This window comes from Eucalyptus grandis, chromosome 7 (genome assembly GCF_016545825.1).
Source record: "Eucalyptus grandis isolate ANBG69807.140 chromosome 7, ASM1654582v1, whole genome shotgun sequence".
Lineage (NCBI taxonomy): Eukaryota > Viridiplantae > Streptophyta > Magnoliopsida > Myrtales > Myrtaceae > Eucalyptus > Eucalyptus grandis.
The window spans coordinates 51,320,760-51,348,401 of record NC_052618.1 but is presented as its reverse complement, the minus strand read 5'-3'; the positions used below and the strand labels follow the sequence as shown (position 1 = coordinate 51,348,401).

At 41.5% G+C, this 27,642-nt stretch overlaps 8 protein-coding genes across 10 annotated transcripts; 7 read left to right on the top strand and 1 right to left on the bottom strand.

The window, feature by feature from the left end:
- The first annotated feature begins 315 nt into the window (after positions 1-315).
- LOC104454083 (RING-H2 finger protein ATL70) lies at positions 316-804 on the top strand. The gene has a single exon (XM_010068813.3). It carries the CDS (start codon positions 316-318, stop codon positions 802-804), a length of 489 nt encoding a protein of 162 aa, XP_010067115.3.
- Positions 805-1,885: 1,081 nt separating this feature from the next.
- On the bottom strand, positions 1,886-3,991 carry LOC104454081 (sulfated surface glycoprotein 185). The gene is made up of 3 exons (XM_010068812.3): positions 3,487-3,991; positions 2,391-3,227; positions 1,886-2,226 (listed from the first exon to the last, which is right to left on the bottom strand). Exons 1-3 carry the CDS (start codon positions 3,563-3,565, stop codon positions 2,195-2,197), a joined length of 948 nt encoding a protein of 315 aa, XP_010067114.2. The 5' UTR covers positions 3,566-3,991; the 3' UTR covers positions 1,886-2,194.
- A 2,947-nt stretch (positions 3,992-6,938) lies between these two features.
- Positions 6,939-9,684, top strand: LOC104454080 (protein TIC 20-IV, chloroplastic). Of its 3 annotated transcripts, none has more exons than XM_010068811.3 (4): positions 6,939-7,077; positions 7,243-7,343; positions 8,351-8,520; positions 8,873-9,684. In XM_010068811.3, exons 2-4 carry the CDS (start codon positions 7,291-7,293, stop codon positions 9,508-9,510), a joined length of 861 nt encoding a protein of 286 aa, XP_010067113.2. In that variant the 5' UTR covers positions 6,939-7,077; positions 7,243-7,290; the 3' UTR covers positions 9,511-9,684. The 3 variants fall into 3 exon arrangements, with proteins under 3 accessions (XP_010067113.2, XP_010067112.2, XP_010067111.2); XM_010068810.3 differs by having other exon boundaries at positions 8,870-9,684; XM_010068809.3 differs by having other exon boundaries at positions 8,864-9,684.
- A 44-nt stretch (positions 9,685-9,728) lies between these two features.
- LOC104454079 (RING-H2 finger protein ATL67-like) lies at positions 9,729-11,113 on the top strand. Its single transcript, XM_039316719.1, has one exon. The coding sequence runs from the start codon at positions 9,835-9,837 to the stop codon at positions 10,351-10,353; it is 519 nt and encodes a 172-aa protein (XP_039172653.1). The 5' UTR covers positions 9,729-9,834; the 3' UTR covers positions 10,354-11,113.
- LOC120296209 lies at positions 10,487-14,530 on the top strand. Its single transcript, XM_039317914.1, has 5 exons — positions 10,487-10,497; positions 10,676-10,905; positions 12,083-12,218; positions 12,340-12,420; positions 14,217-14,530. Exons 1-5 carry the CDS (start codon positions 10,487-10,489, stop codon positions 14,389-14,391), a joined length of 633 nt encoding a protein of 210 aa, XP_039173848.1. The 3' UTR covers positions 14,392-14,530.
- Positions 14,531-14,904: 374 nt separating this feature from the next.
- Positions 14,905-15,337, top strand: LOC104455794 (protein TIC 20-IV, chloroplastic-like). The gene is made up of 2 exons (XM_010070525.1): positions 14,905-15,004; positions 15,135-15,337. The coding sequence occupies exons 1-2, from the start codon at positions 14,905-14,907 to the stop codon at positions 15,335-15,337; spliced, it is 303 nt and encodes a 100-aa protein (XP_010068827.1).
- Positions 15,338-15,638: 301 nt separating this feature from the next.
- On the top strand, positions 15,639-17,678 carry LOC104455793 (RING-H2 finger protein ATL70-like). Its single transcript, XM_018877303.2, has 2 exons — positions 15,639-16,090; positions 17,555-17,678. Exons 1-2 carry the CDS (start codon positions 15,639-15,641, stop codon positions 17,676-17,678), a joined length of 576 nt encoding a protein of 191 aa, XP_018732848.1.
- A 4,343-nt stretch (positions 17,679-22,021) lies between these two features.
- Positions 22,022-22,630, top strand: LOC104455792 (RING-H2 finger protein ATL70-like). Its single transcript, XM_010070523.2, has one exon. It carries the CDS (start codon positions 22,030-22,032, stop codon positions 22,480-22,482), a length of 453 nt encoding a protein of 150 aa, XP_010068825.2. The 5' UTR covers positions 22,022-22,029; the 3' UTR covers positions 22,483-22,630.
- The last annotated feature ends 5,012 nt before the right edge of the window (positions 22,631-27,642 follow it).

Sequence of the window (27,642 nt, the reverse complement as noted above, 5' to 3'; positions counted from 1 at the left end):
GATGGGAGTCCAGCATGAAACCTGGTCTTGGGATGCAAGTAAAAGAGACTCTTTAATTAAGAATTTCTACCGTGCAACTTCCACATAATTTCCACCTTCGACATATCGTCATGGCGGCAATGGGAAGACGAAGACCTGCGAAGAGGAAAGGTGGTTTTCTTGATTGTGACTTTCTTGATTGCGAATTTCAAAGAGACTTCCTCAAGTCTCTTATCATGGAGATTCATGGCTTAGACACCATCAGCGAGTCAGATTTTAGCTCCCCTTTAGCTATCTCCTTCATCTTCCTTTCATATGCCACCCTCATTTTCTACAATGGACGGCGCCGCTGATTCCAAACACGGTATGGGAGCCGCCATCGGCGTCCTTGTCGTGGTCGTATTCGTGGCCGTCATGTCATGCCTGTTCAGCCGCATGTGCACGAACCGGCCGCCTCTGAACTACCCCGTCCGCGACTCTTTGCCGGAGCGACATCCAGAAACAATCCCAGATGTAGAAGGAGGTCGACCAGACGCCGTCGGCAAAAGGAACGGCCTAAAGAAGCCCGTGCGCCCCAAATTGGCCAAGCTCCATGAGGGCGACTCGGGCTCGGACTCGACTCGTTCTTCTTGCTCCATTTGTTTGGGCGACTACAAGGACAGCGACGTGCGGAGGTCTTTGCCCGGTTGCCACCATGTCTTCCATAGTAAGTGTGTGGACCAGTGGCTGCAGATGCATCCGACTTGTCCAGTTTGTCGGAGCTCGCCGAACCCGACCCCTCTTGCGAAGGCCCATCAAGCGTCGACGGCACCGAGGATCAGTTGAACCGGTGATGTGATGAACTTCGAGCTCCAGAGTATAGTCTTCCCCGAGTGGGAAAGTTGGTGTCCATGCACATCCACGAAGCACGTTGGAAACCTCGTTGTGATTGGCAGAGTCAATTACAGAAAATGGAAAAACAAAAGGGCGGTGGTGGAGCTTGTCGATCGATGAGGGCACAGGTCATGCGCACTTGTTGCATTGCGATTAGTCTTGTCGATCATGTCGATTGGAGTGAATTTGTCATGTCTAACTGTGGATGCACTTTATGCATACATCTTTGAATGGCTCTTGGCTTATCACATGATCTCCTCTCTTTGGTAAGGAACCGAAGTGATGTATCATACATGCTTCGGCGGTCATATGTTCCCATTCAGAAGAGCAACTTGCTGCAGCAGGAGAACATAAACTGGTACGCAGTACACAACACCTCGAACCAGCAAGTGCTCATACAAGCTCGGAACCGGCTAATTGGTGGCAAAGAATATGCGCTCAGAATTATATTTTGCATATGTACATGTGTGTGTGATTGATATATGTACAAATCAAAGCAGAGATCGGAAGTTTGGTCTCAGCGGCACTCCCCCATTCTACTTTGGTAACAACATTGTACAGGTACTTACTCCGCTTGTATCCTCCATCTTACAAAGCCTAAATGATGGACATGTGCCAGCTTTGGTGAACTTGTAGTTACCATCTATTTCTTGATGACATAAGTTACATCAAACAAGTGTGATTCGGGTTCGTCGAATTTGAATATGCCTTCAAAAGGAGGGAAAGATGTTTAATGAGGCTTTTTGGATGATTGTCTAACTTCTCAATTCTGCACACAAACATGAATCAACAACTTTCACCTGTTTGCTCTTCTTGATTCGTATGGAAAGAGATCAGCTCAGATTATATCGATCTTCCTTCTATGAATAAAGTATCATTTACATCTTTCTGTAAATTTGCAGAATCTTTAGTGAGCCTTTCTTTAACCGCACCTTGCTTTTATTAGCTCTCTGGAGTGATGGAACGATCAACGAAGAAGGCGAAATTTTTCACTAGCTGCAACATTCCATCGCAAATTAGAATTCATGTTTAGTTTGTTATCTGCTAAAATTCAGCATGATGTTGCACTTGCCCAATTGAGTGAACATAGGGAGGTGACGAATCCCATATCTTATGAAGAAGAGGCCGTTTCTGTAACACTAGAAAGATATGGGTTTCACGCCGTCATCCGATACACCTTATGAACGTATTATCTACTGCCAAAAATCCACATATCCTCTGGCAAAACAAACCGAAATTCCTACTTTATTCCAAGGGAAAGAAAAAAAAAGGAAGTGGGATGACATAGAAAACTTCCGCATTCTGCTCCTTGACGTCGCCAAAAACAGAGCTGTTTCACTTGCTACAAGTAGGCAAAATGGCATCCATCATAGCCTGCACAAAATAGTCCCAGAAAAAACGAGGCATTAGCGACTGGTTTGAACGTAGTAAGTTACTTGAGATTCTCGAATTGCAAAGCTGATGGGGCGTTCAAAGAGCAATTCTAGGACATGTTGCAGAGCACAGAGGTCAATTAATATATGCAGATGTACGCTTACTAGGATCGACGGTGACTAGTACGGCCGTGCCACCGAAGGAGCATGAGCCGCCGGCCACTTTGGTCCTCTGCCAGTAGCTGTTGAACGCGTACGAGGCATGCGCGAACAGCGTGTCGGGCTGGAAGCATGAGCCATTCGGCTCGATCGAGGCGCACTCAGCACCGGATCCGCAGGCGTAGTTCATGGCCTCCCGGATGATGGGCTCTGGCACTGAGGGCTTGGCCACGCACCACAAGGCTATGCTCGAACCGGAGTTAGGGGATGGCGGGACCGTGGGAGGAGGGTAGACAATCGGCGGGAGGAATGGGCTCGGAACAATGCCGCCTCCGCCTGGGGATGGCACAGAAGAGGGCGGGCTCGGAAAGGAGATTGGGATGCTGGGCACGTTGTAAGGCGGGTTGATCTCCGGCGGGGTAGGACTTAGACCGGTTCCGGGGGCCGGGGGGACTGGGACAACTACAGGGCCCGGAGGGCTCAGGAATGACTCAGGCGGGCCCGGAATCACGACGTCCGGGCTGGGAGGCGGGTTTTGAGCGGGAAGGATTGGCGGGATGTAGACATAGGGTGATGGTGTGATCCCTGTGGGAGGTGGGTTTGTGGTGGAAGCTGGGGGCTGTGGGGTCGATGGTGGGTATATGCAGAATGGAGGGCTGAGGTCAGGCAGAGGCATCGGGGGAAGCGAATCGTATGGCGGCAACGTGAGCGGCGAGCTCACGTAAGGTTGATCATTCGACGGCAAATCCAGGTTTCTCGTCACTCTGATTCTTTTGGTGGATCTCAGGGCCGGATTCTTCGGATGCGCTGTGCCCTTGGACCGTGCCGTCATCCTTCTAGCATCTACAAAGACGAGAAAAAGCCCGAGTTTCAGGCGATACTAACCGAGGAAAATGACCCAGTTCAATACATTTCTTAGATCATCCGGTCATCAATCAGGTCGCGCGTGTATCAGCAGGACATGGGATGAAAAGAACACATTGAATGACCAAGAACGACAGTGATTCAAGTTACGGCGAGACTAACTAAAGAAGAACACCTGACGAAGAAACGTAAGATGCTCTGCAATGTGAAATGCTTCGCGATTACGAGAGTCGCTTACCGCTGTGGATGAAGAAAATGCATAAGGAAAGTAGATGGAGGAGAATCCACAGCTTCAGGCAAGCTCTGCTTCTCTCCATCGTGTACTCTCTTCGAGTAATAATGCTCTGATCCTCAAGAGTATCAACTCGAAATCACAAGCCTCTCGCCGCAGGGAAGCAAGGACCAGATACTCAATGCATCCACTTATATAGACGGCACAGACAGTACGCATAGACGATACTAGATCATGCGAGTCGAAGGTCTTTTCTCTTTTGTACATCAGACAGGAACAAATTTGAGGAAGAAGCAAATGGTAAAGAAGAGGATTCTTTATGTGTAAGCCCCAACAATGGAAAAACAAAAGAGGATTCTTTATAAGATCACTTTGCAAAACAGCGACTTTGCTTCACTGATGTGCAAGTGATCGGGCTCAAGTAATGCAGACAAAGGCCGAAAGCGGGCTCCATATTTGCCGGCAGATTGTTTAATGTCTCTCTCTCTCTCTCTCTCTCTCTCTCTCTGTTCCTACTAGTATAGTATGTCAGTCACCATGACAAGAAGGCATATATTCTTGCTTGACATCGGGAAGGAATTGAAACTAGGTGGTTCTGTCTCTCTCTGCGCTTTTGTATTGCTTCCTTTCCACTCAAAGTCGTTCAACTCTCTCCCCCTCCCTCCCTTATCTTCACAACAGATAGTAAAGGCAGACGCTATCAATCTTCGCTTAAGATTCATAAGTCTGGTCACCTTAATTGCAACAATGATACAGGGATCATCTTTTCAATTTCTATGAAAGAGAAATCGGGATATTAGCTCGTCCTATGAAGTAATGGGTTAAGTCGTGCGCGACGAGACGTTATCAATATGAAAATTAGTGTGTTTGGTAGTTCAGATTTAAGTATGATAGAATAACAAAATATCATATCCGGCGTTTGGTGACGTCCTTTAAACTAGATAACTTGAATGAGAAATGGGGGTTAGGGGTGAAATAAACTTAGATTGGATTAAAAAAATTTCACAAATAACTTTAACATTTTCTTCCAATGATAGAGTGCTAGAGTGACGTATTTGGCTTCGCCAACCATCACGCAAGGACCATCTCCACAACATCATTGTCACTTTCCACCTATTTGCAATGGTCATCGCTTTCAACCACCACCGATCAGCATCACCGTCCAATAGATCATGTTTCGACAATTGAGGGTGAACTGGAAGAGTTATACATCACATAATCATCACCATCGAAGAACTATAATCTTTTCGAATGCGCTAGCTCCTTTGAGATTGTTGTCCACAATGGAGGCGCGTCCACCACTAGTGGATTTCCGTCCACCTCCTCTTCCCACCTCACTACCCCAAATCATCAAGCTTCACGTGTGGCCTACACCACCTATCACCACTCTTCACCTCTACATCGGCTATTGCTGCCTTGCTTACTATAACCTTCGACGACCCGAGGTTCGTCTTCACCGCTGAGCGAGGACTATGATTTGAAGGTGGAGATGGCAATGGGTTTAGTGAAACTTGCAGCGACCTACTGGAGGGAGTTGAAGAGAGTGGGTTTGACATGCTAGTGAGGGAACTCAAGCGGTGAGATTTTAATATCACCGAATTCTAGGAAAGTGAGATTCTCAAAAAAAAAAAAAAAAAATTATCGTTTCTTGAAGTGCACCAAATATTTAATGGAATTTTCAACAATCCAAAGGATATTTGGAGGATTTCTAATCTCACTTTATCCAATCCTATCACAATCCAAATGGTCGGTCCAAATCCAGATGATTCATTAGTTACTCCAAATGGGGACTTGGGTCGTCACATAAAGTGTTGGATTCGAGTGTGGTACTTATTGAAGATCTAGATAAGAGAAAAAATCCTCAAAATGGAGGGTCGTCCTTCTGATCCATGCGATTGCATTTTGGGATTCTCAAGTTATATAGCGTGAGGATGCTTGAATCATAGGTGTGGGGTTTGACTCCCGTTTCACAAAAAAGCCAAAAGAGAAAGAGGAGAGTTATAGATAGGATTGATAAATAAAAAATAAAAAATAAAAGAGATAATTTTTAGGTTTTCTTTTGTGGGGTGTCCGAATAGGTTGCCAAGCACATGTTTAACGGCCAAATACCTTTAAAAATCCTTAAATTTTTGTACAGTCTCAATTTACTTTTTTTTTTCTCATGAAAAAAATCTCAATTTTTACTTAAATCTTATATTTGTCCCTATAAACCCTCTATCAGAAATCACCGTTAGTGATCCTATGTGGTATTTATTATTATTTTTTGTCTCATGAAAAAATCCCAATTTTTACTTAAATCTTATATTTGTCCCTATAAAACCTCTATCGGAAATCACCATTAGTGATCCTATGTGGTATTTATTATTATTTTTTGTCTCATGAAAAAATCCCAATTTTTACTTAAATCTTATATTTGTCCCTCTATCGGAAATCACCATTAGTGATGCTACGTGGTATTTCCATGCCATTGCTATAGTTTTCCCTAAATTTCATATCTAAGAATATATCTTTGGCAATGAATTCCACCTTAGCCCAATTAATGTCTTATTAGATTTGAAATTTGGGTGTAAACTAGAGCAATTGTTGTTAGCTTTGTTCAATTGCTCTTACTCTTAAGAGAGTCTTCCTTCCATCTCACTTAGGGGTGTCCAATTTTGCACTCAATCTTCAAACTCTTGTGCTCGAAAGTCTTCCATCTCTCACAGTTAGAGAGCTCGTACTTGGGGTATTCAAATAGCTCGTGCTCGAGAATTTTCCATCTTTCGATTGTTGACGAGAAATTTTGGACCAATGATTAGATGGAGCAGATATGGAACTCAAATAAAAATTTGTACTTTTTTTAATAAAACGAACAAAAAAGTTTCAAGAAGTTCAAAAAAGTTTCAATTGCTTTTACTCTCAAGAGAGTCATCCTTCCATCTCGCTTAAAGATCTTTCATTTTACACTCAATCTTCAAATTCTCATGCTCGGTTGTTTTCCATCTCTCACAAGAGAGCTCATGCCAAGGACGATTAAATAGCTCGGGCTTGAGAGTTTTCCATCTCTCGATTGTTGACAAGGAAGGAATTTTAAACGAATGGTTGAATGGAGCAAATTTGAAACTCGAGGAAAAGTCTGTATTTTTTTAAGTTAAAAAAAAAAAACGTTTCAGACAGAATTGGGATTGGACCTATATAATTTGAGGATGTTTATGAGACAAAAAAAAAATTAGAGTATAATCAAGATCGGAACTAGAGTTGAGGGTTATTTAGGGTATTAGGCCCACGTTCGACGGAGAATGCATGACGGAGTCCCTCTCGAAAGCAGTACGCCTGGCCCAATGGGCCCATCATACGAAGGACATGAGAAGTCACGGCCCAAGCCCAACTCCCCGGAAGCACCTAGAATTTCACGAAAGTCACCGGCTCTCTTTCTCCCCTTCATTTTCCCACTTGCCCTCGCCGACTTATAAATTACAACGCTAGCGCCCTGCCGCTGTCTTTCCCAAAGCGCCGACTCTTTCTTCCTCCTCCTCCCCTCCAACGTCGGTTCCGTCTCTCTGCACGCGGTACCTTCGCATCTTCGTGCCGCTGTCTCGACCCGGAATTCGCGTTCAGGTAAATGATTATGTCGTGGGTTCATTCGTCTTTGATCTCGTCGGTGCAAGAAGGAATTTTCAGAGCCATGTTTTCTCATCTTTATGTGCTGATTCCGACCTCATTACTTTTGTGTGTGTGTGTGTGTGTGTGTGTGTGTGTGTTTTTTTCATATCTTTTGGGCAGATCTTTGGTGGTGGGTGACTGCAGAAGAGGGAGAATCGTTGAGCTCAGATGCCGGCGGTCGGTGCTGCCGCCACCGTCCCAAAGGCGGCAATCCCTCCTCTGTACGTGCTTCTTGATTTTCGCTTTTGGATATACTAGCTTGGTAAAAGAATACAGAAAGATCGTTTCTCTTTTGTCTGTCTCGTTTTCTTTACTGGGAGAGCAGCCTGATGAACCGGCTCTGTTTTCTCCGGACTTCAGATAAATTGGGCTGTATTGGATCTGTTCTACCTAACGACTTAGATGCACTATCTACGCGTACATTAGATATACTCAAAAACTGTTGCTTTCGTCGCAAATTTTATGATCAAGAACGTCACTTCGCTTGCCGGCCTGTGGAAAGTATGTACATATGACGTAAAGGAATATTCTTTCTGTCTATGGATCCACGCATTTCCAGAATAGAGAACTGAGGCGTGTCCGGATTGCCTCAGTGGTTTCAACTTTAGAGGAAACAAAGCAAAAGGATAGTGAGTGGTCCTAAGTGTCTTGGGTTTTATGCGTTTGACCAAGTTAAAGCGGCTGAATCATGATAGGGGAGATGGTTCGGCCTGGTTTATTAATTATACAGATAGAACTGGGAAACTATTAAGGAGCTTTTAGCTGTAAAAGGGAGGAGATAACTTCACATTTGGTTAGCTCTCAAAACTTGCTTTCAAGCAGAGACGGGCATATGATCTCTTCTTCATTCGAATCAACTGTGAAGATATGGCTATGAATACATATAATATGCAATTAGTAGTGAGGCTATTTAGCTCCTAATAACCAGTATGATGGCAATATGAAAGAATGTGAGGAATGGTGGATTTCTGCAGCCAGTAGTGTCTTTTCTCAAAATTGGATGTGCGCCGATACAGCCAATATATTCTGATGCAATGGTATATTTGTTAATTTGCACACTCGGTCGAGCTGCTACTTGTTTTTTTCCAGCACCATTTGGCTGCACATTGACTTGTCCATCATTCTTTTGGGCATTTCTGAGCCGACTTGATTGTTATACAGAGTCTTTTAGCAGCAGTTGGCACAGCCATATCGCTAAACTGTCGTCTAAATCTTGTAATTTAAACAGGCACTCAAATGCTAGTCCGTGGGGATGGACCAAGACCTCCAGGACCATTGCTGTGCATCCCAAGGCCAGTAAATTCCCGATGCGTAGCCTGGCGTCTACTTGTGACTATTATTGGCCAGTAAAACCTGTATTGTCAACCAAAGTCAAGCTGCAATCTCAGATATTCGAAGGTGCATATTTACTCTTCATACTTATTATGCTCCATTGCTTTGAACCGATTTCACCGATAGTAAAGTCAACATGGTGAAGAATTAGTATTCTTACCCTGAATGAATGAGCTTTTCCAATTACCTTTATGCTTTCAAATTGTTTTTTATTCTCATTTTCTGCGGATGATGGTGAGGAAAGGATTGACTGAGTAGCTTTTGTTTGTAACAATTAAGAAGATGTAAGATTGTATGATTTATAAAACGAGATAATTGTTGAGTAATTTCTTGATACTTAGTCATGGTTATAAAAATTTTTGTTCTGTTAAACTGCTAGAAATGATTATGTTAACATTACACATCCAAGGTTTAGCAGGTCGGCGGCCTCTTTCACACCTGTCCTCTACATCGACTTCATTGTTCGGTAAGGACAGAAGTGTGTTACCGCCAAGAACCGGAAGGCACAAATGCCCGGCGCCTCCAAAAGTGTACCTGGACTATCCTTTCAGCATTCCTTACCCTAAGATCGTGAAGAAGCCGGAGTGGTGGTGGCGGACCCTAGCGTGCGTTCCTTACCTGATGGCCCTGCAGATATCTGACACGGCCTTCTACTTCCAGCCCCTGATGGAGCACTATGAGCAATTCGAGTTCCTGAGCTACTATGTCCCGGGAGCGATCCGGCGCCTCCCCACCTGGTTCCTGATGGTGTACTGCTTCGCCGTGTACCTTTGGGTCGTGCAGAACCGCAGGTGGCCTCACTTCTTCCGGTACCATGTGATGATGGGGCTCCTGTTGGAGAACGTGCTGCAGATCGTGTGGTATGCGAGCAACTTCGCGCCACTGATCCACTACGGGGGCCGGTTCGGCATGTACTACTGGGCAATTGTCGGGTCGGCCTTCATATTCCTGCTGATGGAGTGCGTGAGGTGTGCGGTGGCGGGGATTTACGCAAACATCCCTTTCATCAGTGACGCTGCGTACATACACACTCCATATGTAAAGGGAGATGATTGATTGGGAAGAAAAATTTCAGCTGAATAGATTTGTTGGAAGAGAGCCATTAATAGCAAATTCAATGAGCTTATTGTGCTGGATCCTCTACCAGCTAAAGTTGCCGAACTCCAGTTAATTATTTTCCAGAATATGGAAAGTAGAATTGGTTTATAAAATAACGGGATGGGTCGTTTTCAAATGATTATATTACTTGATAATTCGATTTCGTTGTTAATACGGTAGCTCCTTGTACTTGTTCAGCCTCATGACCCTCACGTCTGCTCTTAGAAAAATGAAGTAAAACGCCTTTCTTCTCCCCTCTTGTTCTCGAACGCTCGCCGGAACATGAGCAGCGGGGGCGACATGAGCCAGTTCGCATACGGCATGGCGTTCGGAATCGGTATCCTCGCCATCGTCCTCCTCGTCACCGTCTCCTGCTGCTGCTGCCTCCGTGACCACAGCCGGGAGTTCATTCCGGCTCCGATGGCGCTCCAGCATCTCGACGCCTTGTCGGGGACTGCGGCAGACAGGGGGATCGATGAGGCCACGCTCCAGAGCTACCCGACGGTCCTATTCTCGAGCGTGAAGCACCTCGAGAAGAACAACTTAGCAGACTCGAGCGACGTCATCGGCGGTGGTTCTTGCTCGATATGCTTGGGAGAATACAAGGAAGGCGACTTGCTGCGGCTGCTGCCGGTGTGCGGGCACTTGTTCCATATGAAGTGCGTCGACCCGTGGCTGAGACTGCACGCCACATGCCCCGTCTGCAGAAGGTCGTCGGTGGGGCAGCTGGGCCAACCTGGACTTGAATCACAGACCGTGGCCGTGCTGGTCGACGGTGATCTTCACAGCGGAGACAGGTAAGATAGGTAGTTCTAAGAAAATGGTATTCAAGATGCACGTCCAATTGAAGAAGAAGTTTAGGAATCCCCCACTCAACGCAAACAAAAGGAGACTTTGTTCATCTATTTCTTAGGGTATCATACATTTTGGCAGCATGGTCGAGCGGTACGACAGGGGACTGCAAATCCCTTTTCCCCAATTCAAATCCGGGTTTTGAAAGGTGGTCCTCCGGAAAAGGATTAGGTGGAAGAACGCGTCTGTAACATTTACCGAAAGAAAGCACTGATGGTCGTCTTGAATCCTCCACTTTTCAAACTACCCTCTATTTCTTTGGCTTCAACAGAGCCAAACCTCTTCGGATTTTCTCCTCTGTGTATCCACTTTCAAATTTTTATGTGACGAAAGAGGCTGCAATTGGAATTTCTTTCAAGAGGGTCCGGAAGACAACTTCTGAGAGAAAGAAAGGGAGTGCTAATTCCAAGGATCAGATGAAGGAGATGATGCTGATGCTGATGCTGATGCTGATGATGATGGTGGTGGTGGAGAAGAAGTTGACCAAATTTGATTGGCCGTGTGATGTAAGGGGAGTCGCTGTCGAAACCCATTTCGATTCGTACTTTATAAAATCTGGCAGCGCTCCTCATTTTGTCAAATTTGATTTTACACATGTAAATCATACTATTCAAACCTCGACCATCTTTCTCACGTAGAGAAGAAGAGGTGGAAGATTTGAATCGCTACTTTTTCATGAGATTTGGAATAGAATCGATTTAGTTTTGAATGTGGATTTCAATTTTGACATTTTAGAATGAGGTGGAACAAAAATCTGTGAATGAAAATCAAAATAGAAGTAGAGTAAAATTGACAAAAAAATAAAAATAAAAAACTCGAATTTGGGACTAATTCTCCAAAAACTCAACCTTTAGATTTAGTCCTAATCCTATCGAAAACTTTTTTTCATCCAAAAAAAAATCCTTAAACTTTAAGTCTAGTCTTAAATCTACCCTAATTTTTTTTTGTCTTAGAAAATATCCAAAACTTTGCATTTAGTCTCGAATTTTCCCTAAACTATTCTTTTATTTTAGGTCTAATTTCACATTTACTCTGATTTCTTTGAAACTTTTCACCCTAACTCTACCCAAAAATTTTATTTATCTAAAAAAAAAAAACTACAAATTTTAAGTCCAATCCTAAATTTACCCTAAATCTTTTTTGTCTTAGAAAAATCCAAAACTTTAACTTTAGCCTCAAATCTACCTTGAACTTTTCTTTGGTCATAGAAAAAACCTCAAACTTTAGGTCTAATCTCAAATTTACTCCGACTTTGAAACTTTTTGCTTGAACAGCTTGTGCTCAAAAGAGAAGTTTTGGTCAGGTGGTTGAACAAGGCATATTTGAAACTCAAGTAAAAATCTATTTTTTTTTTTTTTTTTTTATGTGAGACCAAAAAAAAGTTTCAGGCAGAATCAGGACTGGACCTATAGTTGGAGGATGTTAATGAGACAAAGAAGAAAAGTTTAGAGTGTAATTGAAACTGGAACTAAATTTAGGCCCGCGTTTGACGGAGAATGCATGGAGTCTCCCCCCAAAGTTGTATGCCTAGCCCAATGGGCCCATCATGCGAAGGACCACAGAAGTCACGGCCCAAGCCCAACTCATGAGAAGCACCTGGAATTTCACGAAAGTCACCGGCTCTCTCTCCCTCCCATTTTCCCACTTGCGATCGCCGACTTATAAATTACAACGCAAGGGCTCTTATCATTTTCTTTCCCAAAGCACCGACTCTTTCTTCACTCCTCTTCCCCTCCAGCGTCGGTTCCTTCTCTTCGCACGCGGTATCTTTGCATCTCCGTTCGCCGTCGGTTCAAGCGGGAATTTGCGTTCAGGTAAATGATTATGTCGTGGGTTCATTCGTCTTTGATCTCATCGGTGCAAGAAGGAATCTCCAGGACCACGTTTTCTGGTCTTTATGTGCTGCTGGTCAAATGAATTCCGATTTTTTGGCAGATCTTTGGTGGTGGGTCACTGCAAAACAGGGAGAATCGTTGAGCTCAGATGCTGGCCGCCACCGCCGCCGTCCAAAAGGAGGTAATTCCTCCTCTGTACGTGCTTCTTGGTTTTCTCTTTTGGATATAATTTAGCTTGGTAAAAGAAGACAGAAAGGGATAAACCGGCTCCATTTTTTCTGGACTTCAGATAAATTGTGCTGTATTTGATTGAGAAAATTGTTCAAAAAGTTATAAACATATTATATTTTTATCAATTCAATCCTAAATTTTTTATTTTACCAATTGAATCCTAAATCTTTTTAAATTTTATCAATTGAGTTTATCCGGTCAAATTTGGGTGAAATTTACCAATGTGGACACCAATGTTAACATGGACAATTTTATTAGTTTTTTAATATTTTTTTCGACTTTTTAAATTTTTTATGCTTTTAATTTCTTTTTAAATTTCTTTCCTTTATATTTTCTTACCAATGGCCCAACCTCCCATGACTAGCCAAAGGCCACAATCAATGAGGAGTTGACCTCGCCAACCAGAGGCCACGATCTAGCGAGGGGCAACCCAGCCGGTAGAGAGCAAGGCTCGCCCTCGCCAGGATCCAATGAGGGGCAACCTCACCTGAGGGCCAACCCTCGAGGCCAAGCCTTGCTTGAGGTTGGCGAGGCCGACCATCGTTGGTTGTGGCTTTTGGCTAGTTGCCAAAAGCTAGGCAACCGGTTAGAGAGGAAGAAAAAGAAAAAGAAAATAGAGGAGAAATGAAAAAAGAAATTAAAAATACAAAGAATAATTAAAAAATTAGACAAATTTTAAAAAATAATTAATTTTGTCCACGTCAACTTTGATCGTATTATGTAGGACGGTTGACGTTCACATTAGCGAATTCCAATCAAAATTGGCCGAATGAACTCAATTAGCAAATATTGAAAAGTCTAGGATTCAATTGGTAAAACTACAATGTTTATGACTGAATTGGTAAAAATGTAATAAATTTAGGACTCTTAATTTTCCCATATTTTATATGTTCTACCTAATGACTTTGATGTACTCTCTCTGCATACATTAGATATACTTTACAACGTCGCTTTTGCCTCCGAGCTCCATAGTATTGACCGCAAAGTTTATGATAAAAAAACGTCACTCGACTTGAAGCCCTTTGGAAAGTATTAACATACGATGTAAAGGAAAATTCTTTCTGTCTATGGACCTACGCATTTCCAGAATAGAGAATAGAGGCATGTCCGGATTGACTTCGTGGTTTCAACTTTTGAGGAAACAGAGCAAAAGGATAGCGAGTGGTGCTAGATGTTTTGGGTTTTATGCATTTGACCGAGTTAAAGCGATTGAATCATGGCAGGGGAGATGATTTTGCGGGGTTTATTGGAAACTACTGAGAAAGTATTTAGCTGTAAAAGAGGGGGAGATAACTCTACATTCGATTAGCTCTCAAAACTTCCTTTCGAGCAAAGATAGGCATATGATCTTATCTTCATTCGAATCAATTGTGGAGCTGTGGCTATGAATACATATGATATGCAACAAGTAGTGAGGCTATCTAGCTCCAAATAACTGGCATGATGGCAATATGAAAGAATGTAAGGAGAGGTAGATTATTGCAGCCATTAGTGTTTTTTTCTAAAAATTAGATGTGCGCTAATCCGACATTATATTTTGATGCGATGGTATGTTTGTTAATTTGCATGCTCAGTTGAGCCGCTATTTGATGTTTTCCAACATTGCTTGGCTGATCATTGTTATGCAGGCTTGTCTATCATTCTTTGGGCCATTTTTGATCAGACATATTGTTCTTCAGTGTCTTTTAATTGCAGTTGGTACAACCATCTCGCTGAACTGTTATTCAAATCTTGTAATTTAAACAGGCACTCACGGGGTTGGAACAAGACCTCCGGGAATTCCCGTCGTGTAGCTTGGCGTTTACTTGCGACTATCTTTGGCCAAAAGGGCTTTGTATTGTCAACCAATGTCGAGCTACGACCTCAAATATCCGCAGATGCATATTTGTTCTTCATGCCTATGTATGCTCCATTGCTTTGAACGGATTTAATCGATAATAAGGCCAACACAATGGAGGACTAGTATTCTTTACCTGAATGAATGTGCTTTTTCCAATCACATTTTCGCTCTCGAATTGTTTTCAATCCTCATTTTCTGCCGATGATGGCGAGGAAAGGAGTAACTAGCTGAATATCTTTTGTTGTAACAATAAGGAAGATGTAAGATTCTATGATTAACAAAATGAGTTTTTCATTAAATAGTTTCTTGATACTCAATCAAGGTTATCAAAATATTTTGTTCTGTTGGACTGCTAAAAGTGATAATGTTAACATTACATTTTCAAGGTTTGCAGGTCAGCCTCTTTTGCGCCTGTCCTCTGCATCCACTGCATTGTTCGGCAAGGACCCAAGTATATTACCGTCAAGAACCAGAAGGTGCAAATGCCCGGCGCCTCCAAAAGTGTAGCTGGACTATCCTTTCAGCATCCCTTATCCTAAGATCGTAAAGAAGCGAGAGTGGTCGTGGCGGACCTTGGCGTACATTCCATACCTGATGGCCCTGCAGATCTCTGACACGGCCTTCTACTTCCAGCCGCTGATGGAGCACTACGAGCAAGTTGAGCTCCTGAGCTACTACATCCCGGGGGCAATCCGTCGCCTCCCCACCTGATTTCTGATGGTGTCTCCTTCGCCATGTACCTCTGGGTCGTGCGGAACCGCGAGTGGCCTCACTTCTTCCAGTACCATGTGATGATGGGGCTCCCGCTGGAGAACATGCTGCAGATCATGTGGTATACGAGCAACTTCGCGCCGCTGATCCACTACGGGGCCAGTTCGGCATGTACTACTGGGCGATGGTCGGGTCGGCCTTCATAGTCCTGCTAATGGACTGCGTGAGGTGCACGGTCGTGGGGATTTATGCAAGCATCCCTTTCATCAGGGACGCCACGTACATACGCACTCCATATGTAAAGGGAGATGATTGATTGGGAAAATTTTTCTTAGCTGAATAGATTTGTTGGAAGATAATAATAGTAAATTCAATGAGCTTCTTGTGCTGGATCCGCTCCAGCTAAGATTGCCAAACTCCTTTTAATTATTTTCCATACATATGGAAAATAGAATTGGGGTCGTTTTCAAATTATTATATTGCTCGATAATTCGATTTCGTTGCTAATACGATAGCTCCTTGTACTTGTTCGGCCTTATGACCCTCACGTCTGCCATTACAACTGAAGTAAAGCCAATCTTTCTTCCCCCCTCTTGTACTCGTGCGCTCGCAAGAACATGAGCAGCAGCAGTTCAAGCAGCGGCGGTGGAAGCCTGGATGGCAGCAGCCCGTACGTGTACATGTTCATACTCGGCGTCGTCGTCCTCATCGTCGTCATCACCCTCTCCTGCTACCATTGCATCCGTGCCAGCCGGGCGGTGGGAAGGGGGATCGTCGAGGCCACGCTCCAGACCTACCCGACGGTCCTGTTCTCGAGCGTGAAGCACCATGAGGAGATTGGGGGTGGTTCTTGCTCCATATGCTTGGGAGAATACGAGGAGAGCGATGTTCTGCGGCCGCTGCCGGAGTGCAGGCACTTCTTCCATATGGAGTGCATCGACCCGTGGCTGAGACTGCACGCCACATGCCCCATCTGCAGGAAGTCGCCGGAGGAGCAGCTGGGCCATCCTGGACTTGAACCAGAGACCGTGGCCGTGCCGGTCGACGGTGATCTTCACAGCGGAGACAGGTAAGGTAGTTGGTTCCAAAAGGTGGTCCGCCGGAAAATGATTAGATGGAAGAACGCCTCTGTAACATTTACGGAAGGAAAGCACTGATGGTAGTCTTGAATCCTACATTTTTTAAACTGCCCTCTATTTCTTTGGCTTCAACAGAGCCAAACCTCTTCTGATTTTCTTCTCTGTGTATCCATTTCCAAAATTTCATGTGACGAGAAAAGGCCGCAATTGGAATTTCTTTCAAGAGTGTCTGTAGGACAACTTCTTAGGGAAAGAAAAGATGTGCTAATTCGATGGAAGAGATAGAGAAGGAAAAGACGATGATGGTGGAGAAGAAACAGACAGGCGTTGACCAAATTTGATTGGCCGTGTGATGACAAGGGAGTCGTCATCCACACGCATTTCGATTCGTACTTTATGAAATCTGGCGTTGGTTTTGTCAAATTTGATTTTATACATATGCAAAGCATACATTCAAACTCCGGCCACCCTTCTCATGTGGGAAAGAAAAGGTGAGGGTTCGTATCATCACATTTTCACAGAATTTGGAATGGAGACTATTTAGCTTGAGATGTGAATATCAACTTTTATGTAAATCTAAAAGTGAGAATTAAAATAGGAGTACCGATATTAAAAATGAAAAAAAAAATGAATTTGGGATTTCATAACTCAAACTTTAGGTTCAATCTTAATTCTACCGAAAACGTTTTTATCTCGAAAGAAACCTTAAACTTTAGGTCTAATCTAAATCTGACCTAACTTTTTTTTGTTATAGCAAAAACCCAAAACTTTAGGTTTAATCTTGAATATGCTCTGAACTTTTTTTGTCTCAGAAAAATCCCAAACTTTAGGTCTAATTTCAAATCTACCATAATTTTTTTTTTTTTATCGAGAAGAAATTCATTAATTTTTACTCTAGTCCTAAATTTTCTCTTGTTAGCCATCTGTCCAAAAATCATGGTTAGTCGTCCTTCATATCCTTATAATCTCCATGTCGCGTAGGTTATTTAGGGTGTTAGGCCCGCGTTCGACGGAGATTGCATGGCGTCCCTCTCAAAAGTAGTGTGCCTGGGTCCAATGGGCCCATCATGCGAAGGACAACAGAAGTCACGGCCCAAGCCCTACTCCTCGGAACCACATAGAATTCCACGAAAGTCACCGGTTCTCTTTCTCCCTTCCATTTTCGCACTTGCGTTCGCAATTACAACGCTGGCTCGCTATCGTTTTCTTTCCCAAAGCGCCGACTCTTTCTTCCTCCTCCTCCCCTCCAACGTCGGTTCCGTCTCCCCGCGTGCAGTACCTCTGCATCTTCGTGCCGCTGGCTCGACCCAGGATTCTTCGATTCGACTAGGAATTCGCGTTCAGGTAAATGACTATGTCGTGGGTTCATTCGTCTTTCATCTCATCGGTGCAAGAAGGAATCTCCAGAACCATGTCTTCTGATCTTTATGTGCGGCTGGTCAAATGAATTCCAGTTTTTTGGCAGATCTTTGGTGGAGGGTCATTGCAGAAGAGGAAGAATCGTTCAGCTCAGATGCTGGCAGCCGCGGCCGCCGCCGTCCAAAAGGTGGCAATTCCTCCTCTGAACGTGCTTCTTGATTTTCGCTTTTGGATATACCATAGCTTGGTAAAAGAAGACAGATAAAGATAAACGGGCTCTGTTTTCTCCGGACTTAAGGTAAATTGGCCTGTATTGGATCTGTTCCGCCTATCGACTTAGATGCACTCTCTACGCATAGATTAGATATACTCAAAAACATCGCTTTCGCCTCTAGGCTCGATGGTACTGGTGGCAAAGTTCATGATCAAGAACGTCTCTTTGCCCAAAGCCCTTTGGAAAGCATTTACCATTAGTCCCGAAAAACGCAATTTTATGATCTCCATAATTAGAACAAGAACACATATAATTCAATAGAAAGATTAATATACTTGTTTTGGAATCCATCATTCTTGATGCAAAAAAATAACGACCCAAGCACAATTCCCCTTTATATTATTGGCTTAATGAGACGGCATTCACTCTTAACGTTTAGTAAATGCTCCTTTATGAGAATAATTATATGTATTAGGGTAAATGAGAGACTTAAACATTATTTATAGAATTTCCAGCCATGCCCTTTCATTATAGGTTGGACTCAACTCAGCTCACACTAGCTAGCTTATATTAGATTAATTAAAAAATATTTTTTCTCACTTTAGACCAATCTCGTAAACGGTAAATTACAATATCGATTAATGTAGCACACATTAAAAAAACCCTTACATTCTCCTACTTGAGTTATATTAATTGAATTGTACTATATGTGCACACCTTGATATAAAGATAATTCTTAATAATCAATCATATCTCATAAAATTTAAAATTAAATCATGGCGGTAATTACATGTATACACATAAAGTCTTTCATGGTTACAAGTGCTTTTAATCTTATTGATATCAATTCAATATAGTAATATGACAAATGAATAACACATCTCACAGAAAGTAAAGTAATATATTATGTGTTATTTCCTTTATTAATCAATATTCTCTTACCTTAAGTGTCATAAAACCTGTGTCACTAGAAAATATGTTTATGGTTCAATGAACTTGCATTTGTCTTATCCTTACAGTTAACATTTATTTATATGTAACAAAATTATGCTCAAGACTAATAACCGGATGCCCCTGGCTTTCACTCTAGGTTTGTATAATACATTAAGATTTTTATTATTATGTATTCAACAAAATAAAAAAAATACTCATAATACTTTATTAAATGTAAAAGTTGATACATATCAAAACGTTATTAAATGTAATAAACACATATGTAAATTTTATTAGAGAAAAAAAAAAAACGGCTCCCACTAAATAACAACATCCAATGATGCTCATAAACTCATGCTAATAACATGTTGCTCAAACACACAAGGGAATAGGTCTTTAGTTAGTGGATTTACAATCACATCATTTACGGAAACATGATATACTATAATGTCACCATTTTATACTGTCTCATTTATGGTCAAAAACTTGACTATCATGTGCTTAGACATCTTAAGACCTCTGTTATTATTAATAAATAACATTATAGAGTTTGGTATAATATAACTGTATGGGCCTATCTATAAAATCAAAAACGGTTAACTTCCTGATGATGTTACGGAACCAAATAGCCTAAGTGGCAACTGAAAAGTATGCCACAAATTTTACTCGCATAGGAGAAGATGCTATAGATTTATGTTTCTCATTCTTCCATGATATCGCACTTCCTACCAACATAAAAATGTATCCTATCATTAATTTCATATTATCGTGAAAGCTAGCAAAGTTTGCATTTGAATACTCTTCTAGCTACAGGTCCGGAACATGTATATAAATCAGCATATAGTCTCTTGTAAGTATCTTAAAATCTATTTGAATATGAAAAGACAAATGGCTCACATTGGGAGTGATCGGAGGTCCAATGAATAAAGATGACCCTGTGATGGTGGCTGAACTAATAATGAAGAAATACGGGGTTGGAACGAAACTAAGATTCAGAATCTTTTCAAATATCAAGTGATCAATGAAATCCTAGCTATTACAATCAGCCCTAACCCAAAGGAAGATAGTCTAGTGTGGACTGGCAACAAATCAAGACTTACACAATAAGAGCAGTTATAACAAGGTTTGTTCCTAAAGTACAAAAACAGAACCAAACAAACTAAAATTTGGAATTTGTCTGTCTCCCGAAAATGCGGACTTTTCTTTGGAGCCTCTGTCAAAATAAGGGAAAATCTATACAAGAGGGAGGTTTTACCTTACCCCATTTGCCTGCTCTATGCTACCATCTAGAGACAACCGAATGTTTTTGCTCTGCAATTGGACAAAACAAACATGGTTAGACCCATGAATTAACCTTGGCTAGAATGCCTTCACTATAACTAGATTTGACAAGGGGCTCACGGAAGTCTTTGAAGAGGGAAGAGAATCACCTGAAGATGAGATGGTCGTGGTTGTGCTCTGGACGATCTGGAAGTCACACAGCAACTGCATCTTCTGAGCCAAGCGACAAGATCCATGACCCCTCGTTGACATAGCTCACGCACAAATGAAGAACTTCAGTTGATGGCAGAGGAAGAAAGGGTCGAAGAAACCAAACAAACCGAACCAACCTATCAAGTGAAAACCGCCAGAGGGTTGATCGGTGAAACTGAACGTCAATTACTCGTGGGTGCAAGGAGAATTGTTGAGCTCAATCACCAGGATCTTGCGCGATTCAAATGGAAGAGTCCTCAATGGATTAGTGCGTGAGGTTCGAGCATCATCCTCTCTACAAGCAAAATCCCTAGCTCTATTGCACAAGCTGGAGTACTTGAGGAAGAAGAAGGAAGTGCATGTGGGAACAGAACAGGCACAAATTAAGAAGTGGGAGTGTGAAAGTGATAGCATAGACTGGGGCAAATATCCATGGAATTAAGAGATATAATCGACCAATGCAAAGGGATTTTAGCCCAAATGGACTCAACAAAGTTGGCCCACTATCCAAGGCAGGTCAACCAAACCGCAGGTTAGATTGCCAAAACTCATCATATCAAAACTCTCCCTCTAAGGATCCGTTCGTTTCGTAGAAAATAATTTCCGAGAAAAATTTTTCCAGATTTTCCGGCATTCGTTTCACGGAAAATGAATTCCTTGAGGAAAATATTTTTCAAGAAAAGAAAAAAGTATTCTAAATTAAAGAAAAATATTTTCCACTTTTGAAAAGTGGAAAACATTTTCCTCGATCTCTCTTATCTTATATTCTATAAATCTCCACTTCCTCCTCCTCTTTATTTTTCTTCTTTTCTTTTTCTTCGAATTATTTTTTAATTTTCTTTCTTTTTTAATTCGAATTATTTTTAATTTCCTTTTTATTTTCTTTATTTTTTTTTTTTCCCATCTTCTTCTTTCTTGGCTAGTCGTTGGCGTTGCTAGACGAACCTTGAGCTCATCGATCTCAAGCTCGCACTCTGTACTCTTACTTATCATTTTCTTTATTTATTCTACCCTGCAGTTGTATATTGCTCAAGTAAAAGGCTTTACATGTTTTGCTTCTTTTTTCTTTTGTTTATTAGAACACAAAAGATACAAGGGAAGGAACCACCGCATTGGTGGCCGCGATGGTTTGGGTTCTCTCCCCCTCACGAAGGGAAGGAGTTCGAATCCCCTCACGATCGCTTGGGTCTTTAGTGGGACGCCGGGGTGGTGGGTCCTCCCGCTTACGTGTCCCCCTAAGTTTACTCGCCGACTGCCGACTGTACAGGGTTCCTAGGTCACTAAAAAAAAAAGATGCAAGGGAAGAACAGGCTACTCAACTAAAAGATTCTCATGAGGGCGGTACTTACTTTGTTTCTTTTTAAAATTCATACGAACATTTTTTTTAGAGTAGACGAGCATTTAGCCACAATGAATGGACAAAGATATGAAGTGAGTTTGATTAGATTTAAAGGCAAGTTCATATTTGATGGATTTATAAATCAATAAGTGATCATGCCTAAATGGTGAAGTCTTAGAAAAAAAATTTCTTACTAAACACCAAAAAATATTGTCATTTTCTTGGAAATTGACTTCTGAGAAAATATTTTTCGGAAATGATCCATTTTCTACGAAACGGACGGTAGGGTGTCTTTTTCCCCTTTATTTATTTCGGAAATTTTATATTCAGAAACTTATCTATCGTATTTCTATAGTTCTCGTTTTTTATGAATGAATGAAGGAACCATCTTTGATTATATTACTTGATAATTCAATTACGTCGTTAATACGGTAGCTCCTTGTGCTTGTTCAGCCTTATGACCCTCACGTCTGCTATTACGAAACTGAAGTAAAACCAATCTTTCTTCTCCCCTCTTGCTCTCGAACGCTCGCAAGAACATGAACAGCAGCAGTTCAAGCGGCGGTGGCGGAAGCTCGTATGGCACCGACATCAACCCATTCACAGACGGCATGATGGTCTTAATCGGTTTCCTCGTCCTCGTCTTCGTCATCACCTTCTCCTCCCACCACTGCATCCGTGCCAACCACCGGGCAGGCATCCTGGCTCGGATCACACGCCGGCACCTCGATGCCTTGTTGATGACCGGGGCAGGCGGAGGGATCGACGAGGCCATGCTCCAGAGCTACCCAACAATCATATTCTCGAGCGTGAAGCACCACGAGAAGATTGGCGGTTGTTCTTGCTCGATATGCTTGGGAGAATACGAGGAGAGCGATGTTCTGCGGCTGCTGCCGGAGTGCGGGCACTTCTTCCATATGGAGTGTGTCGACCCGTGGCTCAGACTGCACGCCACGTGCCCCGTCTGCAGGAAGTCGCCGGTGGCGCAGCTGGGCCATCCTGGACTTGAACCAGAGACCGTGGCCGTGCGGGTCGATGGTGATCTTCACAGCGGAGACAGGTAAAGATAGGTAGTTGGTTCGAAAGGTGGTCCGCCGGGAAATGATTAAAGGGAAGAACGCGTCTGTAACATTTACCGAAAGAAAGCACTGAAAGTCTTGAATCCTCAATTCTTGAAACCGCCCTCTATTTCTTTGGCTTCAACAGAGCCAAATCACCTCTCATTTTCTCCTGTGTGTTTCCATTTCCAAATTTTCATGCGATGAAAAAAGGCTGCAATTGGAATTTCTTTCAAGAGACGATGATGATTGTAAGACAACTTTCTGAGGGAAAGAAAAGGAGTGCTAATTCAAAGGATCAGATGAAGGAGACGACGACGACACGATGATGATGATGATGATGATGATGATGATGGTGGTGGTGGGGAAGAAGACAGACGGTTTGACCAAATTTGATTGGCCGTGTGATGAAAGGGAAGTCGTTATCAAACCCATTTCGATTCGTACTTTATGAAATCTGGCGGCGCTACTGGTTTTGTCAAATTTGATTTTATACAAATGTAAAGCACACTATTCAAACCTCGTATTTGATAATCCATTTGTAATCCGTTGACCCCGCCTTGTGGACGAGCATTGTTCTTTACTTTGTTCAAAATGCAGCACCATCGTCTGAGCCCACGTCTTGGAAAAATAGGTAAAAGTTGCACGAGTGTGAACTTTTGTAGATGTCAATGACAGTCTACCTCAACAAACAAAGAAAAAGACATTGCTTGTAGAAATCTCATGCATGGGAACCTTCCAACGCATCTCGAGGTTCAGATATGGTGCATGGACTTCACTGAGTTCCGGTGCATTAAGCTCGAGCGTAGCGGGTCTATGCCATAATCAGTTCAAAGGAAAAAGGGCAGATGATCATTAATTTTTACTCTAGTCCTAAATTTTCTCTTGTTAGCCATCTGTCCAAAAATCATGGTTAGTCGTCCTTCATATCCTTAATTTCCATGTCGCGTAAGTTATTTAGGGCTGCGCATGACAAAATTTAAACAAAATTGATTTCTCGGCCGAAATCAATTTTTTAATTTCTATTCCCGGACAAGTTTCTGAGCAAAGAAACCCATTTGATAACGACTCAAAATTTCTATTTCTGAAATAGAAATCCGTTTGATAACTGAACAAAATTTCTATTTCTAAGAATAGATATTGATTAGATAACAATATAGGAAATCTTCAAATACAAAATAATAATCGAAATAATATTAATATATTACAAAAGTTGAAAATACAATTTCATGAAATTTCCGGCATATTATTATCCCTTGTCATTTTATTAGCAATTGTTTTCCTAAACGCATTTATTTAGTTTCCCTCCTCGGTCAATGTATCGTTTGCAAGCTCATCATACGTAGGTTCAGACAAGTACTGCGGAAGCATGAATATGGATGACATCAATGGCGCCTATACAACCTTGTCATTTTATCAAAAACTAGTATTATATAAGATTATTAACAAAATAAAATTAATGGTGTAAATGAATATATAAGAATTCTATATTAAAGTAATGTTTATGGTTAGGAACCAATCGGGGGAATGTCGGTTTATTTTGATTCTCGAATTGAATCAGTAGAGTTGCTCATCCCTAATTTCTTTATTGTTACTCAATGAACCTTTAATGGCCCTTGCATAGCAAAGAGAGAGATTCTCTTGAATCTCTAGCCTTCGAATTAAAATTCAAGATTGTGTAACAATCTGATTATTTTGATTTTGCAAGAATTTTGAATCCGTAAAAAAATAAGGTTAAATTTTTAGGCACGTTTTTTATTCATCTATAACATAAGAACTTTTTCTTCAACTGGCCATGCGCTGCCTTTTCTAGGAGGAAAGAACCCAATTGTTTTTAAGTAAGCATTTAAGAACTTTGGCCGTTTTTTTAAAATTGGGGACCCATTCGATTGCCTTTCATCCTAAAGAAAGTTATCAAAAAAAAAAATTGAAAAAAAAAAATGCAAAAAATAACACAAGCAAAATAAGAAAAAGAAAATTAGCAATAATTTGTGAAGTTGTGGTTATGAGTGAATTAAGTTAGCAAGAAAGCGCAAGGTTCTTTTATATAGTTTGATTTCGGTTTCGATTTATTTCGAAACGAGAGTTAAAAATTCCAACTTCAAATTTCTTCAATTTCTCTATTTAAAATAAAATGTTTCGAAATAGAGAAATCAAATCGTACCAAACTAGTTTATTCCAAACTCGTTCTAAAGCAAAAAACAGATAAATCGAGAAATAGAAATTTTTGTCATGCGTGCCCTTAGGGTGTTAGGCCCGCGTTTGACGGAGATTGCATGGCATCCCTCTCAAAAGTAGGGTGCCTGGGTCCAATGGGCCCATCATGCGAAGGACAACAGAAGTCACGGTCCAAGCCCTACTCCTCGGAAGCACATAGAATTCCACGAAAGTCACCGGTTCTCTTTCTCCCTTCCATTTTCGCACTCGCGTTCGCAATTACAGCGCTGGCTCGCTATCGTTTTCTTTCCCAAAGCGCCGACTCTTTCTTCCTCCTCCTCCCCTTCATCGTCGGTTCTGTCTCCCCGCGTGCAGTACCTCTGCATCTTCGTGCCGCTGGCTCGACCCAGGATTCTTCGATTCGACTAGGAATTCGCGTTCAGGTAAATGACTATGTCGTGGGTTCATTCGTCTTTCATCTCATCGGTGCAAGAAGGAATCTCCAGAACCATGTCTTTTGATCTTTATGTGCTGCTGGTCAAATGAATTCCAGTTTTTTGGCAGATCTTTGGTGGAGAGTCATTGCAGAAGAGGAAGAATCGTTCAGCTCAGATGCTGGCAGCCGCAGCCGCCGCCGTCCAAAAGGTGGCAATTCCTCCTCTGAACGTGCTTCTTGATTTTCGCTTTTGGATATACCATAGCTTGGTAAAAGAAGACAGATAAAGATAAACGGGCTCTGTTTTCTCCGGACTTAAGGTAAATTGGCCTGTATTGGATCTGTTCCGCCTATCGACTTAGATGCACTCTCTACGCATAGATTAGATATACTCAAAAACATCGCTTTCGCCTCTAGGCCCGATGGTACTGGTGGCAAAGTTCATGATCAAGAACGTCTCTTTGCCCAAAGCCCTTTGGAAAGCATTTACCATTAGTCCCGAAAAACGCAATCCCATGATCTCCATAATTAGAACAATAACACATATAATTCAATAGAAAGATTAACTTGCAATCCATAGTTCCTTATGCAAAAAAATAATGATCCAAGCACAATGCTTCTCCTCTATTTCCCTTTATATTATTGGCTTAATTATGTGTGTTAGGGTAAAGGAGAAATTTAAGCATTATTTATAGAATTTACAGCCATACCCTTTCATTATAGGTTGGGCTCAACTTAACTCACACTAGCCAACTCATATTATATTAAATAAATAAAAAATTATCTCAACTTAGATCAATCTCGTAAACGATAAATTACAATATCAATTAATGTAGCACACATTAAAATACTCTTACATTCTCCTATTTTAGCTATATTAATTGAATTGTATTATATGTGCGCACCTTGATATAAAGATAATTCTTAATAATCAATCACATCTCATAAAATTTAAAACTAAATCATGACGGTAATTGCATATATACACATAGAGTCTTTTATGGTTACGAGTGCTTTTAACCTTATTGATATTGATTCAATATGGTAATATGACAAATGGATAATACATCTCACATAAAGTAATATACTATGTGTTATTTCCTTTGTTAATCAACATTTTCTTGCCTTAAGTGTCATAAAACTTGTGTCACTAGAAAAACTCGCATTTATCTTATCCTTATGGTTAACATTTATTTATATCTAACAAAATATGACTCACATATGTAAATTTTATTAGAGAAAAAAAAAACAGCTCCCACTAAATAACAATATCCAATGATGCTCCTAAACTCATGCCAATAGCATGTCGCTCAAACACATAAGAGAGTAGGTCTTTAATTAGTAGATCTATAATCACATCATTTATAGAAACATTATATACTATAATGTCACCATTTTATACTGTCTCATTTATGGTTAAAAACTTGACTATCATGTGTTTAGACCTCTTAAGACTTATTATTAATAAATAACACTACAGAGTTTGGTATAATATAATTATATGGGCCTATCTATAAAATCAAAAACGGTTAACTTCCTGATAACGTTAGGGAGCCAAATAGCCTAAGTGGCAACTGAAAAGCATGTCACAAATTCTACTCGCATAGTAGAAGATGCTATAGATTTATGTTTCTCATTCTTCCATGATATTGCACCTCCTACCAATATAAAGATGTATCCTATCATTGATTTCATATTATCGTGAAAGCTAGCAAAGTCTAGATTCGAATACTCTACTAGCTGCAGGTCTAGAACATGTATATAAATCAGCATATAGTCCATTGTCCTCTTTAAGTATCTTAAAATCTATTTGAATATGATAAGACAAATGACTCGCATTGGAGTGATCAGAGGTCCAATGAATAAAGATGACCCTGTGATGGTGGTTGAACTAATTAATGAAGAAATACGGGGTTGGAACGAAACTGAGATTCAGAATCTTTTCAAAGATCAAGTGGTCAATGAAATCCTAGCTATTCCAATGAGCCCTAACCCAAAGGAAGATAGTCTAGTGTGGACTGGCAACAAATCAAGACTTACACAATAAGAGCAGTTATAACAAGGTTTGTTCCTAGAGTACAAAAACAGAACCAAACAAACTAAAATTTGGAATTTGTCTATCCTCTGAAAATGCGGACTTTTCTTTGGAGCCTCTGTCAAAATAAGGGAAAATCTATACAAGAGGGAGGTTTTAGCTAACTCCATTTGCCTACTCTGTGCTACCATCTAGAGACAACCGAACATCTATTTTTGCTCTGCAATTGGACAAAACAAACATGGTCAGACCCATGAATTAACCTCGGCTAGAATGCCTTCACTATAACTAGATTTGACAAGGGGCTCACGGAAGTCTTTGAAGAGGGAAGAGAATCACCTGAAGATGAGATGGCCGTGGCTGTGCTCTGGACGATCTGGAAGTCACACAGCAACTGCATCTTCTGAGCCAAGCGACAAGATCCATGACCCCTCGTTGACATAGCTCACGCACAAATGAAGAACTTCAGTTGATGGCGGAGGAAGAAAGGGTCGAAGAAACCGAGCAAACCGAACCAACCTATCAAGTGAAAACCGCC

Bases quoted from the DNA above. Each gene is read 5' to 3' on its own strand.
- LOC104454083 (XM_010068813.3), top strand. From the start codon at position 316: ATGGACGGCGCCGCTGATTCCAAACACGGTATGGGAGCCGCCATCGGC.
- LOC104454081 (XM_010068812.3), bottom strand. From the start codon at position 3,565: ATGGAGAGAAGCAGAGCTTGCCTGAAGCTGTGGATTCTCCTCCATCTA. The intron at 3,228-3,486 runs GTAAGCGACTCT...TCGTCTTTGTAG, and splicing joins CATTTTCTTCATCCACAGCG to ATGCTAGAAGGATGACGGCA. The intron at 2,227-2,390 runs GTAAGCGTACAT...TATTTTGTGCAG, and splicing joins ACTAGTCACCGTCGATCCTA to GCTATGATGGATGCCATTTT.
- LOC104454080 (XM_010068809.3), top strand. From the start codon at position 7,291: ATGCCGGCGGTCGGTGCTGCCGCCACCGTCCCAAAGGCGGCAATCCCT. The intron at 7,344-8,350 runs GTACGTGCTTCT...TAATTTAAACAG, and splicing joins AAGGCGGCAATCCCTCCTCT to GCACTCAAATGCTAGTCCGT. The intron at 8,521-8,863 runs GTGCATATTTAC...TACACATCCAAG, and splicing joins GCAATCTCAGATATTCGAAG to GTTTAGCAGGTCGGCGGCCT.
- LOC104454079 (XM_039316719.1), top strand. From the start codon at position 9,835: ATGAGCAGCGGGGGCGACATGAGCCAGTTCGCATACGGCATGGCGTTC.
- LOC120296209 (XM_039317914.1), top strand. The intron at 12,219-12,339 runs GTAAATGATTAT...ATTTTTTGGCAG, and splicing joins AAGCGGGAATTTGCGTTCAG to ATCTTTGGTGGTGGGTCACT. The intron at 12,421-14,216 runs GTAATTCCTCCT...TAATTTAAACAG, and splicing joins CCGCCGCCGTCCAAAAGGAG to GCACTCACGGGGTTGGAACA.
- LOC104455794 (XM_010070525.1), top strand. From the start codon at position 14,905: ATGGCCCTGCAGATCTCTGACACGGCCTTCTACTTCCAGCCGCTGATG. The intron at 15,005-15,134 runs GTCGCCTCCCCA...AACATGCTGCAG, and splicing joins CTACATCCCGGGGGCAATCC to ATCATGTGGTATACGAGCAA.
- LOC104455793 (XM_018877303.2), top strand. From the start codon at position 15,639: ATGAGCAGCAGCAGTTCAAGCAGCGGCGGTGGAAGCCTGGATGGCAGC. The intron at 16,091-17,554 runs GTAAGGTAGTTG...AATGAATTCCAG, and splicing joins GATCTTCACAGCGGAGACAG to TTTTTTGGCAGATCTTTGGT.
- LOC104455792 (XM_010070523.2), top strand. From the start codon at position 22,030: ATGATGGTCTTAATCGGTTTCCTCGTCCTCGTCTTCGTCATCACCTTC.